The sequence below is a fragment of the Rhinatrema bivittatum genome, chromosome 4 (genome assembly GCF_901001135.1).
Source record: "Rhinatrema bivittatum chromosome 4, aRhiBiv1.1, whole genome shotgun sequence".
In the NCBI taxonomy this organism is placed as follows: Eukaryota; Metazoa; Chordata; class Amphibia; order Gymnophiona; family Rhinatrematidae; genus Rhinatrema; species Rhinatrema bivittatum.
In genome coordinates this window covers 481,114,173-481,130,773 of record NC_042618.1, presented here as the reverse complement: position 1 = coordinate 481,130,773, position 16,601 = coordinate 481,114,173, and the positions used below count along the sequence as shown (strand labels likewise).

At 44.2% G+C, this 16,601-nt stretch overlaps 1 protein-coding gene across 6 annotated transcripts in view; it reads right to left on the bottom strand.

Annotated features, from left to right (window-relative positions):
- Positions 1-16,601, bottom strand: part of LOC115089239 (pleckstrin homology domain-containing family A member 5-like) — a 249,729-nt gene that overhangs the window by 715 nt on the left and 232,413 nt on the right. For 5 of the 6 annotated variants that reach the window (XM_029597344.1, XM_029597346.1, XM_029597345.1 and 2 more), the window contains one exon: positions 8,511-8,637. In XM_029597344.1, the coding sequence (XP_029453204.1) occupies positions 8,540-8,637 (98 nt within the window). In that variant the 3' untranslated portion in view covers positions 8,511-8,539. Of the gene's footprint in view, positions 1-8,506; positions 8,638-16,601 lie in introns of all 6 variants that reach the window. The other variant, XM_029597341.1, reaches the window with a different exon arrangement.

Here is a 16,601-nt window from a genome sequence, read left to right as displayed (position 1 = left end):
GTACTGTAGAAACACTTGCTCCAATTGACCTTTTTGTCTACATAAGAACATGCCTTTTTGTCTACATAAGAACATGCTGGGCTTGATGGACCAAGGGTCCATCAAGCCCAGCATCCTGTTTCCAACAGTGGCCAATCCAGGCCATAAGAACCTGGCAAGTACCCAAACACTAAGACTATTCCATGCTACTGCTAGTAATAGCGGTGGTTATTATCTAAGTTAACTTAATTAATAGCAGGTAATGGACTTCTCCTCCAAGAACTTATCCAATCCTTTTTTAAACACTGCTATACTAACTGCACTAACCACATCCTCTGGCAACAAATTCCAGAGTTTAATTGTGCATTGAGTGAAAAAGAACTTTCTCCGATTAGTTTTAAATGTGCCACATCCTAACTTCATGGAGTGCCCCCTAGTCTATTATCCGAAAGAGTAAAAAAACGATTCACATCTACCCGTTCTAGACCTCTCATGATTTTAAACACCTCTATCATATCCCCCTCAGCTATCTCTTCTCCAAACTGAAAAGTCTAACCTCTTTAGTCTTTCCTCATAGGGGAGCTGTTCCATTCCCTTTATCATTTTGGTAGCCCTTCTCTGTACTTTCTCCATCGCAATTATATCTTTTTTTGAAATGCAGTGACCAGAATTGTACACAATATTCAAGGTGCCATGGAGCGATACAGAGGGATTATGACATTTTCCGTTTTGTTTACCATTCCCTTTCTAATAATTCCTAACGTTTTGTTTGCTTTTTTGACTCCGCAGCACACTGAACCGATGATTTCAATGTGTTATCCACGGTGACGCCTAGATCTCTTTCTTGGGTGGTAGCACCTAATACGGAACCCAACATTGTGTAATTATAGCATGGGTTATTTTTCCCTATATGCATCACCTTGCACTTGTCCACATTAAATTTCATCTGCCATTTAGATGCCCAATTTTCCAGCCTCACAAGGTCTTCCTGCAATTTATCACAATCTGCTTGTGATTTAACTACTCTGAACAATTTTGTATCATCTGCAAATTTGATTACCTCACTCGTCATATTTCTTTCCAGATCATTTATAAATATATTGAAAAGTAAGGGTCCCAATACAGATCGCTGAGGCACTCCACTGCCCACTCCCTTCCACTGAGAAAATTGTCCATTTAATCCTACTCTCTGTTTCCTGTCTTTTAGCCAGTTTGTAATCCACGAAAGGACATCGCCACCTATCCCATGACTTTTTACTTTTCCTAGAAGTCTCTCATGAAGAACTTTGTCAAACGCCTTCTGAAAATCCAAGTACACTACATCTACCGGTTCACCTTTATCCACATGTTTATTAACTCCTTCAAAAAAGTGAAGCGGATTTGTGAGGCAAGACCTGCCTTGGGTAAAACCATGCTGACTTTGTTCCATTAAACCATATCTTTCTATATGTTCTGTGATTTTGATGTTTAGAACACTTTCCACTATTTTTCCTGGCACTGAAGTCAGGCTAACTGGTCTGTAGTTTCCCAGATCTCCCCTGGAGCCCTTTTTAAATATGGGGGTTACATTAGCTGTCCTCCAATCTTCAGGTACAATGGATGATTTTAATGATAGGTTACAAATTTTTACTAATAGGTCTGAAATTTAATTTTTTAGTTCCTTCAGAACTCTGGGGTATATACCATCTGGTCCAGGTGATTTACTACTCTTCAGTTTATCAATCAGGTCTACCACATCTTCTAGGTTCACCGTGATTTGGTTCAGTCCATCTGAATCATTACCCATGAAAACCTTCTTCAGTACGGGTACCTCCCCAACATCCTCTTCAGTAAACACCGAAGAAAAGAAATCATTTAATCTTTCCACGATGGCCTTATCTTCTCTAAGTGCCCCTTTAACCCCTCGATCATCTAACGGTCCAACTGACTCCCTCACAGGCTTTCTGCTTCGGATATATTTTAAAAAGTTTTTACTGTGAGTTTTTGCCTCTATGGCCAACTTCTTTTCAAATTCTCTCTTAGCTTGTTATATCTTCTCCCCTGGATTTTCATTTAGTGACCCCCTAGTTTGCAAAGGTGTAGCTTGTTCACAAGTTCACACCTTTATGTCCCATTCTGTCCGAACAGCCAGTCCATACTCTCAAGGACTGGCTGTAACCTCAAACAAGCTGTTTATGCGTAATCTGTTACTATTGGATGAACAGTCTACATAAAGCAAGTTTGCTTACCGTAAACGGTGTCCTCCATAGACAGCCGGATGAATTATACATGATCTGTAGGTGATGTCATTCAGTGGCACCAAACGAACATCTCTCCAAGATAGTAGAGCTTTGAGCTCCATTGAGCATGTGCAGGAGAGCCTGCATGGCCTTTGCCTCAAGTTCCTCTTCAATCTGTCATAGCTAGTCGACTCTCTAGGGAGGAGGCAGGCATCTTATGTCTTATTCATCCTGCTATATACAGAAAACACCGTTATGGCAAGCAAACCTGCTTTTTCCATTGATAAGCATGGCTGAATTAGCCAGGATATGTGGGGATTCCCAAGCTGAAGGTTGCCGTGGTCTGAAGTTACTCCCGGTCCATGACAGATTGTTCAGGCAGCAATGGGACACAAAGGTGTGACCAAACTGCACCTTTGCAAATGTACTGGAAGGGTAGTGCACTAAGATGAGCAACAGGAGAAGCCAGAGCTCTGAGCCCAGGAAGTTCAACCTAATATGTTATCTGCAAGCCTGCTAAGAGGTAGCAGTGCTGAACATATTCCGGTAACCTGATGAACAATATATGGTAGGCGACTTTGTCAAGTTGGTTAGTGTTGTATATGACCAATAAATGAGAAGTCTGATGACATGACTGAGTTCTTTTCTTACACCAGAAGAACACGCTTTTATAATCTAAGGTATAATTGGGAGTACTGGTCTGCTTTTGGCCCTCTTTTCGCTTTCAGGGATACTTTGCTACAGGTTCTTGCTTTCTCAGCCTTCAGGAGGTCCTTCGCTTCCAAGGTTGCCCTTAGAGTTTTGCTGGTTTCAGGGTCGCTTCTCAGATTTTGCTCCCATCTTATATTTTCCAGCTGATAAATATGCATAAGCTCATGCATAATCATGTGGTGGGTGAAGGGTCTTTGCAGCATTGCAGGTCTTTCCCCCTCTCCCCATTACTTTGGGGGGGGGGGGGGTGGGGAATCCTGCCACATTGCAGGTCTATTTCCCTCTCCCCTACTTCCACACCTGACCAGCATTCACAACCGGAAGGCGTGGACACCTGGTAGAGTGTACGCTCTTATGGAAACAGATGACATGGCTTACCTTGAATCAGTGAAACCCATGTACACAGGCAGCTGGGCGGGATGCTGAGTCCATCTGTCTACACTAAGGATAAGGAGATTATCAGGTAAGTAATCTCAACATTTCCTGGCGTGTAGCCAGATGGACTCAGAACGAATGGGATGTACAAAAGCTTTACTCCCAGCCTGGGCGGGAGGCTGCCTGAGGACCATGTAGTACCGCCCTTGCAAATGCTGTGTCCTCCCTGGCCTGGATATCCAGACGGTAGAACCTGGAGAAGGTATGGAGGGAGGACCATGTCGCCGCTTTACATATTTCTGCAGGCAACAGCATCCTGGATTCTGCCCAGGATGCCACTTGTGCTCTGGTAGAATGAGCCTTGAGCTGTAGAGGTGGAGATTTCCCAGCCTCTACGTAAGCTGCTCGGATAACTTCTTTAATCCAGCGGGCGATGGTGGGCCGCGAGGCCGCTTCACCTTGTTTCTGTCCGCTATGCAGGACGAACAGATGGTCCGTCTTTCGTACTTCTTGTGTCACTTCCAGATATCTGGGCAGTAATCTGCCAATGTCGAGATGGCATAATAAACGCCCTTCTTCAGATTTCTTCAAACCCGCCGTGGTAGGCAAGGATATGGTTTGGTTAAGATGAAACTGTGAAACCACTTTAGGTAGAAAGGAAGGAACCGTCCGAAGATGGATAGCCTCAGGAGTGATTCTGAGAAAGGGATCACGGCAGGACAGTGCTTGTAGCTGTGAGATGCGGCGTGCTGAGCACACCGCCAGCAAGAACACCATCTTCAAGGGTAGAGAACAGAGAGACAGGCCCCGAAGGAAATCCAAAACAAGGTTGAGGTTCCATAAGGGCACAGGCCACTTCAGTGGCAGACGAATATGCTTGACTCCTTTCAGGAAGCGAGAAACATCTGGGTGCTTGGCAATGGTCTTGCCATCCCTCCTGGGACCGTAGCAAGAAAGTGCAGCCACCTGAACCTTGATGGAGCTGAGGGAGAGACCCTTCTGAAGTCTATCTTGCAGGAAATCCAACACAATAGGGATTGTGGTCGCATGTGGATTGGTGCCATGAGTGTCGCACCATGCTTCAAATACTCTCCAGATCCTTACGTAGGTGAGGGATGTGGAAAACTTGCGAGCTTGGAGGAGTGTATCTATCACGGGCTCCGAGTAACCTCTTTTCTTCAGTCTAGCCCTCTCAATGGCCAGACCATAAGAGAGAATTGAGCTGGATCCTCGTGGAGGATGGGACCTTGACGTAGAAGGTCCCTGAGAGGAGGCAGGGGAAGAGGCTCCCCCGCCAGTAGTCTTCTCATGTCCGCGTACCAGGGTCTTCTTGGCCAGTCTGGTGCCACTAGAAGAACTAGGCCCCGGTGTTTCTGAATCTTGTGGATGATGGTGCCCAGCAGAGGCCACGGAGGAAAGGCGTATAGCAGAATCCCTGGAGGCCATGGCTGAACCAGGGCATCGATTCCGTGTGAGAACGGGTCGCACTTGCGGCTGAAGTATCTGGGTACTTGAGCATTGGACTTGTCCGCCAGTAAATCCATGTCCGGAATCCCCCAGTGATCCACAATCATCTGGAAGGCTGTGGGTGACATTAAATTTCATCTGCCATTTCGATGCCCAATTTTCCAGTCTTACAAGGTCTTCCTGCAATTTATCACAATCTGCTTATGATTTAACTACTCTGAACAATTTTGTATCATCTGCAAATTTGATTACCTCACTCGGCATATTTCTTTCCAGATCATTCATAAATATATTGAAAAGTAAGGGTCCCAATACAGATCCCTAAGGCACTCCACTGCCCACTCCCTTCCACAGAGAAAATTGTCCATTTAATCCTACTCTCTGTTTCCTGTCTTTTAGCCAGTTTGCAATCCACAAAAGGACGACACCACCTATCCTATGACTTTTTAGTTTTCCTCGAAGCCTCTCATGAGGAACTTTGTCAAACGCCTTCTGAAAATCTACATCTACCAGTTCACCTTTATCCACATGTTTATTAACTCCTTCAAAAAAGTGAAGCAGATTTGTGAGGCAAGACTTGCCTTGGGTTAAGCCATGCTGACTTTGTTCCATTAAACCATGTCTTTCTATATGTTCTGTGATTTTGATGTTTAGAACACTTTCCACTATTTTTCCCGGCACTGAAGTCAGGTTAACCGGTCTGTAGTTTCCCGGATCGCCCCTGGAGCCTTTTTAAATATTGGGGTTACATTAGCTATCCTCCAGTCTTCAGGTACAATGGATGATTTTAATGATAGGTTACAAATTTTTACTAATGGGTCTGAAATTTCGTTTTTGAGTTCCTTCAGAACTCTGGGGTGTATACCATCTGGTCCAGGTGATTTACTACTCTTCAGTTTGTCAATCAGGTCTACCACATCTCCTAGGTTCACCGTGATTTGATTCAGTCCATCTGAATCGTTACCCATGAAAACCTTCTCCAGTACGGGTACCTCCCCAACATCCTCTTCAGTAAACACTGAAGCAAAGAAATCATTTAATCTTTCCACGATGGCCTTATCTTCTCTAAGTGCCCCTTTAACCCCTTGATCATCTAACGGTCCAACTGACTCCCTCACAGGCTTTCTGCTTCAGATATATTTAAAAAAGTTTTTACTGTGAGTTTTTGCCTCTACAGCCAACTTCTTTTCAAATTCTCTCTTCGCCTGTCTTATCAATGTCTTCCATTTAACTTGCCAACGTTTATGCATTATCCTATTTTCTTCTGTTGGATCCTTCTTCCAATTTTTGCTATGTTATAAAGTTTTGCTATGTTTTGCTATGTATAAAGTTTTTTGACTATTTGTATTTTAGTGGAATAATTTATTTTAGCTATTATTTTATGTTTAACGTTTAAAATTTGTAACTGCTTAGCAATGTTCTTCATAATATGCAGAATATACATTTTAAATAAAGAAAGAAACAGGTAGGCAAGTTATCAAGACAAAGTAAATGAAAGCAAACACCAGTTAATCAATCTATCTAGTTATTTCAATCTACATTGCTAGGATATATGTGTCCTGAGCACCTGCAGGATATTAATTCAATTTCATTTTTGTGGTATTTCTCAATGATCCTGGGTAGGTGAGCATAGAAATTCCCATACTTAATCCAGCTGTTCTCCCCACCAATATTTTACCACTACACTTGTAATAGAAGCAGATACCAACGCTAGTGATGCTATTGATGGGACATTTGCTACCTGGATTGCATAACGTTGGACAGTGCCAAGCCACCACCAACCTGCTAGCATTGACCTGGGTTGGTTTCTATCCAGCTACCCTTTGGCCTCTGGTGTTGCTAGGTGATGTTTCCTTTATCTGCCTCTTGTTTTCTCCTTACATCCTTGCTGATGAAACCTAGTGCCCATCATTCTGCCAGCACTAACCCAGCTGATTTATGAACAATTTTAGAAAGTGTCGAACAGATGTGCCTCTAACTTGCCACTTAGCCACCTGATCTCCAGTTATAAGTAATAAACATCTTACTATACCTATATTTTAGATATTGCAGTGTGATGTATAGAACCTGGAACAGATTGATCATCCTTGACCTCTAATATGTTGCCATCCATGTATGTACTGCCAGGGAGCATCTGAGGAAGTGGACTCTGTCCTTGAAACCTCATGCTTCAAAAACTGGTTAGTCTATAAGGTGCCACCCGACTCCTGTCATGTATGTACTGAGACATCTGTGAGGTGCCACCCGACTCCTGTCATGTATGTACTGAGACATCTGTGAGGTGCCACCCGACTCCTGTCATGTATGTACTGAGACATCTGTGAGGTGCCACCCGACTCCTGTCATGTATGTACTGAGACATCTGTGAGGGTCATTCGTTTCCAATAATTGGGTGTAAAGTACACAAAAACTTTACCTTCATCCACTCTACAATAGGAATTACAAGACTTCCCCATTTAAATGGTGCTGCCCTCTCATGAGGAATCAGCCTTAGCAGTAGCTTCCAATAAATAAGATGAGATCCCAGCTCAGTCATTTCCCAATCAATAACCAGCAAAGGATTATAAAACAGGCAGTGTCTCTCGTTCTCAGACTCCTCACTTACAGGCCGATACAGTACAGTGCGCTCCAGTGGAGCGCACTGTTAACCCGCATTTGGACACGCGCTTTCGATGCGCTAGCTTTACCCCTTACTGAATAAGGGGTAAAGCTAGCGCGTCGAAAGCGCGTGTCCAACCCCTCCCCCCCCGAGACTAACAGCGCCCGCAACATGCAAATGCATGGTGATGGCCCTATTAGTCATTCCCGCGCGATACAGTAAGTAAAATGTGCAGCCAAGTCACACATTTTACTTTAAGAAATTAGTGCCTACCCAAAGGTCGGCGTTAATTTCTGCCAGCGCCGAGGAAGTGCACACAAAAGCAGTAAACACTGCTTTTCTGCGCAGCCTCTGTCTTAATATCATGGCGATATTAAATCGGAGGCCCCAAAAGTTAAAAGTTAAAAAAAAAAAAAAAATGTTAAAATGGGCCCACAGCTCGCGGGTTGAAAACCGGACGCTCAATTTTTTCTGGCATCCGTTTCTGAACCTGTGGCTGTCAGCGGATTTGAGAACTGACGCGGCAAAATTGAGCGTCTGCTGTCAAACTCGCTGACAGCCGCCGCTTCCATCAAAAAAGAGGCGCTAGGGACACGCTAGTGTCTCTAGCGCCTCTTTTTACCGCGGGCCCTAATTTAAATAAATTAAGTTACTGAATCGCGCGCACAGCAGAGTGGCCTGGGCGCTCGTCCACTCAGTTTACTGTATCGGCCCGATATTAAGCTGAGACTAAACCTTTTCAGTCACAGCTTTTTATCTACTTCTCATGCTTGCATTTCCCTGTTTCTTCCTCTGTTCAGACTTTCTTGTGAGATTTGTGGAGAGACTTGTCTCTGGCACCCCTCTCTCAGCCATCTACTTCAATGCTAGCATCATGGGTGAAAGAACAGAATCAAACAAATATAAACTGAGAATACATGGTCTATATGGAGCAGCAGTCTGGGTGAGCCATAGGGGCTCTATCATTGTTTCTATGTAACCAAGATATGGGATTATATAATCAATTAAAAAATACCAATTCAAATTAAATTCTCTGACATTTAATAATTTAATTAAGAAATCACATGGAAGGCCTCCACATATATTTTAGTTTGCTCATTACAGTTTTTATCCAACAAAGGATTTGACAAAATATAATTTAAGAATGTATCAATACCTACATGGGCAATCCTCCGGTGTTTCTCTGCCACTATACACACATGAAATGTGATCCTTCTGTGAGCTGCGGCTGAGTGGCGGGCACTGCAGCTGCCGTCGGACATTCGGGAGGAAACGGAAGACTTTCAACTGCAAATGGCATTTTGAGAAAAATGTGTTAACATTTCAACCATGAGAATAATGCGAGAACATTTAAACAGAATGTAGTGCTAGTGCATCTGAGAGAGTATATCTGCAGCAGTTTATCCAGTAAGCCAATGTCAAGAGGGACCTCAGCTTAAACGGGATGCAGTTTGTCAGGTTTGTGATTCATTACCACTAATTATGTTCAACATGAAAATAAGCTTTTACAGTTTATGAAGGTTAAGTAATTAGAAATATGTTCAGGGCCAAAAATACATGTTTTAAGAAAAATAACATCCAGGCGCTTTAAATCATAATTCCATCAAACTTGTCTACCAGTCTCATGCTTGTTTCCAGCAATACACATTACTAAAGATTGTGTGCACAGATTTACTATTCAATTATTCACTGCCTTTTCTTGTGCAAGATGGTACAAATAAAGAGGGCAATTCGCAAACTGTTCGCATGAGGACAGTCTGCAGCTACTTCACACCCACCGACTTTACACAAACGTTTGCAAACTCTTACTTTGAAACTTGCCACAGGCACAAGGTACCTGCTAACATCTGTTTTGGAAAATATATGTAGATTTAAAAATAAAATCTATACGCACTCTCTCAATCTTGCCCAAAAACAAGTGTCCAGGAATACATTTTTAAATGCAGCTCAAATACAAGTAAAAATGGAAGATGCGCACTTTTAGCCGTATTGAGAGCCATTTTTAGACTGACGTTGAAAATTGCCCTATAAATGTCTGTGAAATGAGGAATGCTTCAGCCACTCAGCAACTCTACCTTAATAATGGTTAACGGACCTTTCCTCCAGGAGCCTGTTCCAAACTGTTTTTAAACGTAGCTACATTAATAGTTTTCACCACATCCTCCAGCAACGAATTCCACATCTTAATTATGCATTGAATAAAAAAATATTTTCTCTTATTAGTTTTAAATGTATCACCTAGTATCTTCATTGTGTGTCCCCTGGTCTTTAACTCTTTGGAACAATAAACAATCAATTTGTTTACTTGTTACATTCCACTGATTTTATAATCCTCTATGATATCCCCCCTCAGCCCTCTCTTCTCCAGGCTGAAGAGTCCTAACCTCTTTAGCCTTTCTTCATAGGGGAATCTTTCCATCTCTTTTTATCATTTTGGTTGTCCTCTGTAAGTTTTCTAATTTTATGTGTGTTTTCTTGTATCCCGCCCTGAATGTAGGAAGGGCAGGTAATAAATATTTTAAAATAAATAAATTCTGCTATATCTTTTTTGAGATTACAATGAGCATTGCTCTATTTGTAATAACATCCTGAGTGTTTTGTAAAAATGCTGACAAATCAGTACACTCAAAGGGAGCTAGCATATCCAAAGCGCCTTCCTCTTCACTCAAGATCTACATATCTGGTATAACAACATTTTAACTCCTTATCTTGAGAAAACTGCAAAACCTCAACCATATATTCCTTAAACAATTCATGAGCTGAAAGCAATCTGGACTTAGGAAAGTTCAACAATCGCAAATTCTTAGATCCTTTACATTTTCCAAGGATTCAAGCTTATTATGTAAAATCAAACTACCTTAAACACTAGACACTGCAGTACTTTGCAGTATGGTAAAGTCCCTCCCCTGTGTTTGAATAGATTCCACTCTGCTCAAGATCAGCTAATTTGGACAAGGCTACAGAAGAAAAACTAAACAACTGAGAATTATTTTGCGCTAGGGAGGATTCAGAGAGTGTGTTACCATTCTCCAGATATCCCCGAGAGTGATGCTAGCCGGTGCAGACAAAGTCTCTCCTACTTCCATCCTCTCCAGATCCCGAGGTGGCGAGACAGCACACGGCACCGCGATTCTGTTCCTAGCAGGATCTGCAAGCAACAAATATTCAGCTTCTTGCACCACAGTCAACTGAGTCAGGGGAGTGGGTCCCCCGCTGTCGTGGTACTTCCTGAGAACTACCCGAAAGTGACTCATGTCAGTCTACTGCATCAGTTCTCAGGCTAACACTACACCCTGAGTCTTTCAACAGGGGCACGGACATGTCAGCAGCTACAGCCATGCTAGAGGGCTCCTTCAGCCCCCAGAGAGCCCCGTGGAGGAGAACACAAACCAGGACTGAGGGAGACTTCTGCCTCATATCCACAGAAACACTTGGGTGCTTCCTCTTCCATCCCATATCCACTGCTTGCAATCAGTTTCTTCTTCAATGCCTCAGTGAACAGGATTTTGAAAACCGATATCTTCTTGAAGTCATCAGCAACCCCTCTCCCTCCACTCGTGGCAGCAGTGGGGAAATCCAGGAGCATCGGGACAAGCACGGTGCTGTCTCTCTACAGCAGCCCCCCCCCTTTTTTTTTTTTTTTTTAACTTTTCCATGGCTTTCACAATGTAGGGGAAGAAACCCTTCAAGCCTTGCACTAAATGCTGGCATCAGATGTCAACCCTTGACTTACATGAGCTCTGCCTCCATTACTTGGGTCTCTCCCGTGACATAAATGCACTGCGTCTCCACAAACACTATCGTATAGAGATTTTAAGCACAAATTCCAGACTTCCTCCCCATTTAAGGGAAGGAGGAGCTCAGAGAACCGTGCCTTTCAGTTTCAGGTTCTTGGCAAAAAAAAAAAGAAAACAAATCTCTGTTGGCACCAAAGATGTCAAGGCATTACCTTTGAAGCCATGAACATCAGATGTCATGGCGCTGAAATGATATCTTCTCGATGCCAAGACTCTACGAATCTTTCACGCCTCCAGTCTTGGTGCCAGAATCAGACACCTGTCATCCTCTACCTTCTGATTACCACCCATTCATTCAAAAGCTATGGTTGGAGTTTGTGCATAAATACTGGCTTGACTGAAGGCCTCAGGCCTACAAGAATATGGACAAGGCAGGTTGGCAGATTTATTTCTTTATTTTGATTTGGATTCTGTCTTTCAGCCACTTCAAAGTGGATTATATTCAGGTACTACAGGTATTTCCCTGTCTCCAGGGGACTCACAATCTAAGTAACATGTGGGCTTACGCCTTATAATGAATTTCCATCCTATTCTTAAAGGCACACTTTCCTGAATTTGAGCTGGTAATTTACCAGTTTCTGCATGAAGCACATAATGTAAATGTAGGCATGATATTAGGGCCTTCTCAATATTCAAACCAACATAACATGAGGTTTCATAGAGCCAATGTCTTATTATCCTTGCTATACTAGCTTTATATTGTATATCCTTAAATCTGGCAAGTCCATGGAGGTGCATGACCGGGCAACTCTCCTGGTAACATGCTCAACGGAAGAAGATCTCAGTGAAGTAATGCAGAGATATCTTAAAAATATCTCAGCTTGCTTCTATGCACAAGAAATCCGGGTCTACCCAGATTTCACACGGGTAACTCAGGAGAGGAGGCAAGAGTTCCTCCTATTGAAATCTCAGATTGCATCCCTTGGGTTTTCTTTTAGTTTAAGGTATCCATGCAAATGTTTGATTTGTTTACAAAATGAGTCTTATATTTTCTTTTTCCAGAACAGTTAAAATCAATCATTAATGCCAGGAATATAGCTACCCTATCTCTTGTAAACATCCAGGTCGAAGATCCTTAAGTTTAAGTTCAAGGAAAAAGCAGAGATCATGTTAATTGCCTGTTTCTAAAAAATAATTTCTTAATATCTCCCTATAATTCTTTTCCCCCTACTCCTGTATTACCTAAAATTGGTGAAAATGTGCATTATAAGTTTATGAGATCAAGATTAATTTGGATTATATGATGTATGCTGTATGTACATTTTCCATTTCTTTCTGGAAGTGATTTTTCTTGCTTATATATTTGTTGAAAATAGAAAAAAAAAAAAATCAAAAAAAAAATCTGGCAAGTCCATTTCTTCTTTACTGCAATGCTTCTCTAGCCACTGAAAAGGGATGTTAATTTTAGCACCATTCTCTACAAATTTAGAAAATCACCTAAAGCTTTTCTTTAAAAGTTATATGGGAAGTAATTGAAGGACAAATAACCAACTAGGAAACAGAACCATATTACATAGATGAATTCTCCTAGCAAGTAAAATGTGATAGAGATTAGTTGGGACCCCTGACTAGGCAGATTTCTTTTACTGCAGAAACACTGGCCATGTTGGCCAAGATGTAAGCAGGAGCACTTTCAATATTTTGAATGTATCTAATATGAATTTGAGTCTACATGTTTTGGATGAGTAATATATATATATATATATATATATATATATATATATATATATATCTATCTATACACATTTTAATCAATTTTTGTGCTATGGGCTGGTTTCAACAATGAAGGTTTTGAATATTTAGTTTCAATACAAGGTTAAGTTTCCGAGATGCTAAATAACATGGATAAGAACATAAGACTTGCCAAGGATCCATCAAGCCCAATATCCCGTTTCCAACAGTAGCCAATCCGAATCACAAGTACCTGGCAGGATCCCAAGGGGAAGACAGATTCTAAGCTGCTTATCCCAGGAATAAGCAGGGGATTTCTGCAACTCCACCTTAATAATTGTTAATGGACTTTTCCTCCAGGAACTTGTCCGAACCTTTCTTAAACACAGCTTTGACCACATCCTCTGGCAATGAATTCCAAAGCTTAATTATGCTTTGAGTAAAAAAAATTCTCTTATTAGTTTTAAATGAATTACCTTCTAACTTCATTGCCCCCCCCCCCCCGGTCTTTGTACTTTTAGAAAGAGTAAACTGTTTACTTGATCCATTCCAATCATTTTATAAGCCTCTATCCTATCTCCCCTCAGCCGTCTCTTCTCCAAGATGAAGAATTCTAACCCCTTTAGTCTTTCCTCATAGGAGAACTGTTCCAGCCCTTTATTATTTTGGTTGTCCTTCTCTGTACCTTTTCTAATTCTGCTATATCTCTTTTGAGATGTGGCGACCAGAACTGCACACGATACTTAAGATAAGGTCGCACCATGGAGCGATACAGAGACATTATGATATTCTCTGTTTTATTCTCCTTTCCTAATAATTCCTAGCTTTCTATTTGCTTTCTTGGCTGCTGCTGCACACTGAGCAGAAGATTTCAACGTCTTAACAACGAAGCCTTGATCCTTTTCCTGAGTGGTGACATTTAAATGTGGAACCTTGCATTGCGTAGCCATAATTTGGGTTACTCTTCCCTAAGGCCTGGATTTTAAAAGGCCCGACCACATGAATAAGTCCCGGGACTTGGAAAAGGGGCGGGGTCTGAGGCTCCCAGCACAGCGGGCATTTGCCGCTGTGCCGGGGGATTGTGTGCCAGCAGGCTGCCGGCACGCGCAGCCTGCGCCTGCCCGGAGACAGGAACAAAAGGTAGGACAAAGGTGGTAGTGGGGGGGGGGGGGGTGTCTAATTTAGGGCTAGGGGGCAGGATGGTTAGGGGAAGGGAGGTTAGTTTAGGGGGTTGGGAAGTTCCCTCTCAGGCTGCTCCGAATTCAGAGCGGCCTGAGAGGGAACAGGGGAAGGCTGTGGGCGTCAGCGTGTGCAAGTCGCACTAATGTGCATCCCCTTGTGTGCGCTGACCCCCGATTTTATAACATGCGCAAGTCAGCATGCGCATGTTATAAAATCGTGCGTCCATGTGTGCACGCTGGGTAGCGGGAATACATGGACACCCGCGCGTACCTTTTTAAAATTTACCCCTATGTGCATCACTTTGCACTTATCCACATTAAGTTTCATTGGAGAAATTACTAACCTGATAATTTTGTTTTCCTTAGTGTAGCCAGGTGGACTCAGGACCAATGGGTATTGTGCTCTTCTTCTAGCAGATGGGAGACTGAGTCAGATTTCAAAGCTGACGTCATCCTGGGTACATATACCCCTGCACTGACCTCACTTCCTCAGTATTGTCTTCGAAAAGCCAATGTGGATATATCTTTGCTTAAATAACTTGCTTAAATTTGATTAAAACTAGACTGGTTCAACTGATTTCCAAACTGGAGACCGGAAGTGCACTCAACCGATTAACGCCAACACCAGATAACTGTGGGTGTCCTGAACTAAGGGTAGGCCGTGGCTTACCCATATTTGTTTAGTCTCGAGGTTTTCCATCCGAGATTCTCCCTTTTCTGGGGCAGTGGGTGGGATCCTGAGTCCATCTGTCTACACTAAGGAAAACAAAATTATCAGGTAAGTAATTTCTCCATTTCCTAGCGTGTAGCCAGATGGACAAGACCAATGGGATGTAGAAACGTTACTCCCGGACGGAGCGGGAAGCTGCCCGTGGCCCACTTAGTACTGCCCTTGCGAAGGCTGTGTCCTCCCGGGCCTGAACATCCAGGCGGTAGAACCTGGAAAAGGTGTGTATGGAGGACCACGTCGCCGCCCGACAGATCTCGGCTGGCGTCAGCAGCCTGGTTTCTGCCCAGGAGGTTGCCTGGGCTCTCGTAGAAGAGCCTTAACCTGTAGGGTTAAGGGTTTGCCTGCCTCTATTTAGGCCGCCTTGATTACTTCTTTGATCCAGTGGGCTATAGTCGCCCGCGAGGCCACTTCCCCTTGTTTCTTCCCGCTGTGAAGAACGAACAGGTGGTCAATGTAGCGCACAGGTTCCGATCTTTCCAGGTATCAGACTAGGAGTCTGCTGAAGTTTAGATGGCGAAGGCGGCGTGAATGTTCTGAGTCCTTATGTTCATCTGGAGATGGTAGTGAGATGGTTTGGTTCACGTGAAACTGGGAAACCGCTTTTGGTAAGAAGGAGGGGATGGTGTGCAGTTGTATAGTTCCAGACATGAACTTGAGGAACGGTTCCCAGGATAGTGCCTGTAGTTCGAAGATGTGACGAGCTGAACATATTGACACCAAGAATGCCGTCTTCAATGTTAAGAGGCATAGTGACAGACCGCAGGTTGGTCTGAAGGAAGCCCCAGCTAGGAAGTCTAATACTAGATTGAGATTCCATAGGGGCACCGGCCATTTTAGGGGTGGTTGGAGCTGTTTAACCCCTTCCAGGAAGCGGGACATGTCTGGATGGGTTGATAGTCTGATGCCATCCAATTCGGCTCTGAAACAGGTCAGAGCGGCAACTTGGACCTTGAGGGAGCTGAGTGAAAACCCTTTCTTCTTCATCCCATCCTGTAGGAACTCCAAAATTATGGGGATTTTGGCTGTCTGCGGGAGAATCCTGCGGTCCTCACACCAGGCTTTGAACACTCTCCAGATTCGTATGTAAGACAGGGATGTGGAGAACTTGTGCGCTCGGAGCAGGGTGTCAATCACGGCCTTTGAGTAACCGCGCTTCTTCAGGCAAGTCCTCTCAAGGGCCAGACCATAAAGAATCGAGACGGATCTTCGTGGAGGATTGGGCCCTGCCGGAGAAGGTCCCTGTGTGGAGGTAGACACAGAGGGGCAGATTTTCAGAGCCCTGCTCGCGTAAATCCGCCCGGTTTTGGGCGGATTTACGCGAGCAGGGCCCTGCGCGCCGGTGAGCCCATTTTACATAGGCTCACCGGCGCGCGCAGAACCCCGGGACTCGCGTAAGTCCCGGGGTTTTCGGAGTGGGCGTGTCGGGGGGCGCCGCCGGAGCGCGCGGCGTTGCGGGGGCGTGTCGGCAGCGTTTTGGGGGCGGGTACGGGGGCGTGGCTACGGCCCGGGGCGGTCCGGGGGCGTGGCCGCGCCCTCCGTACCCGCCCCCAGGTCGCGGCCCGGCGCGCAGGAGGCCTGCTGGCGCGCGGGGATTTACGCCTCCCTCCGGGAGGCGTAAATCCCCCGACAAAGGTAGGATGGGGGTTTAGACAGGGCCGGGCGGGTGGGTTAGGTAGGGGAAGGGAGGGGAAGGTGAGGGGAGGGCAAAGGAAAGTTCCCTTCTAGGCCGCTCCGATTTCGGAGCGGCCTAGGAGGGAATGGGGGTAGGCTGCGCGGCTCGGCGCGCGCAGGCTATACGAAATCGATAGCCTTGCGCGCGCCGATCCAGGATTTTAGCCGATACGCGCGACTACGCGCGTATCTACTAAAATC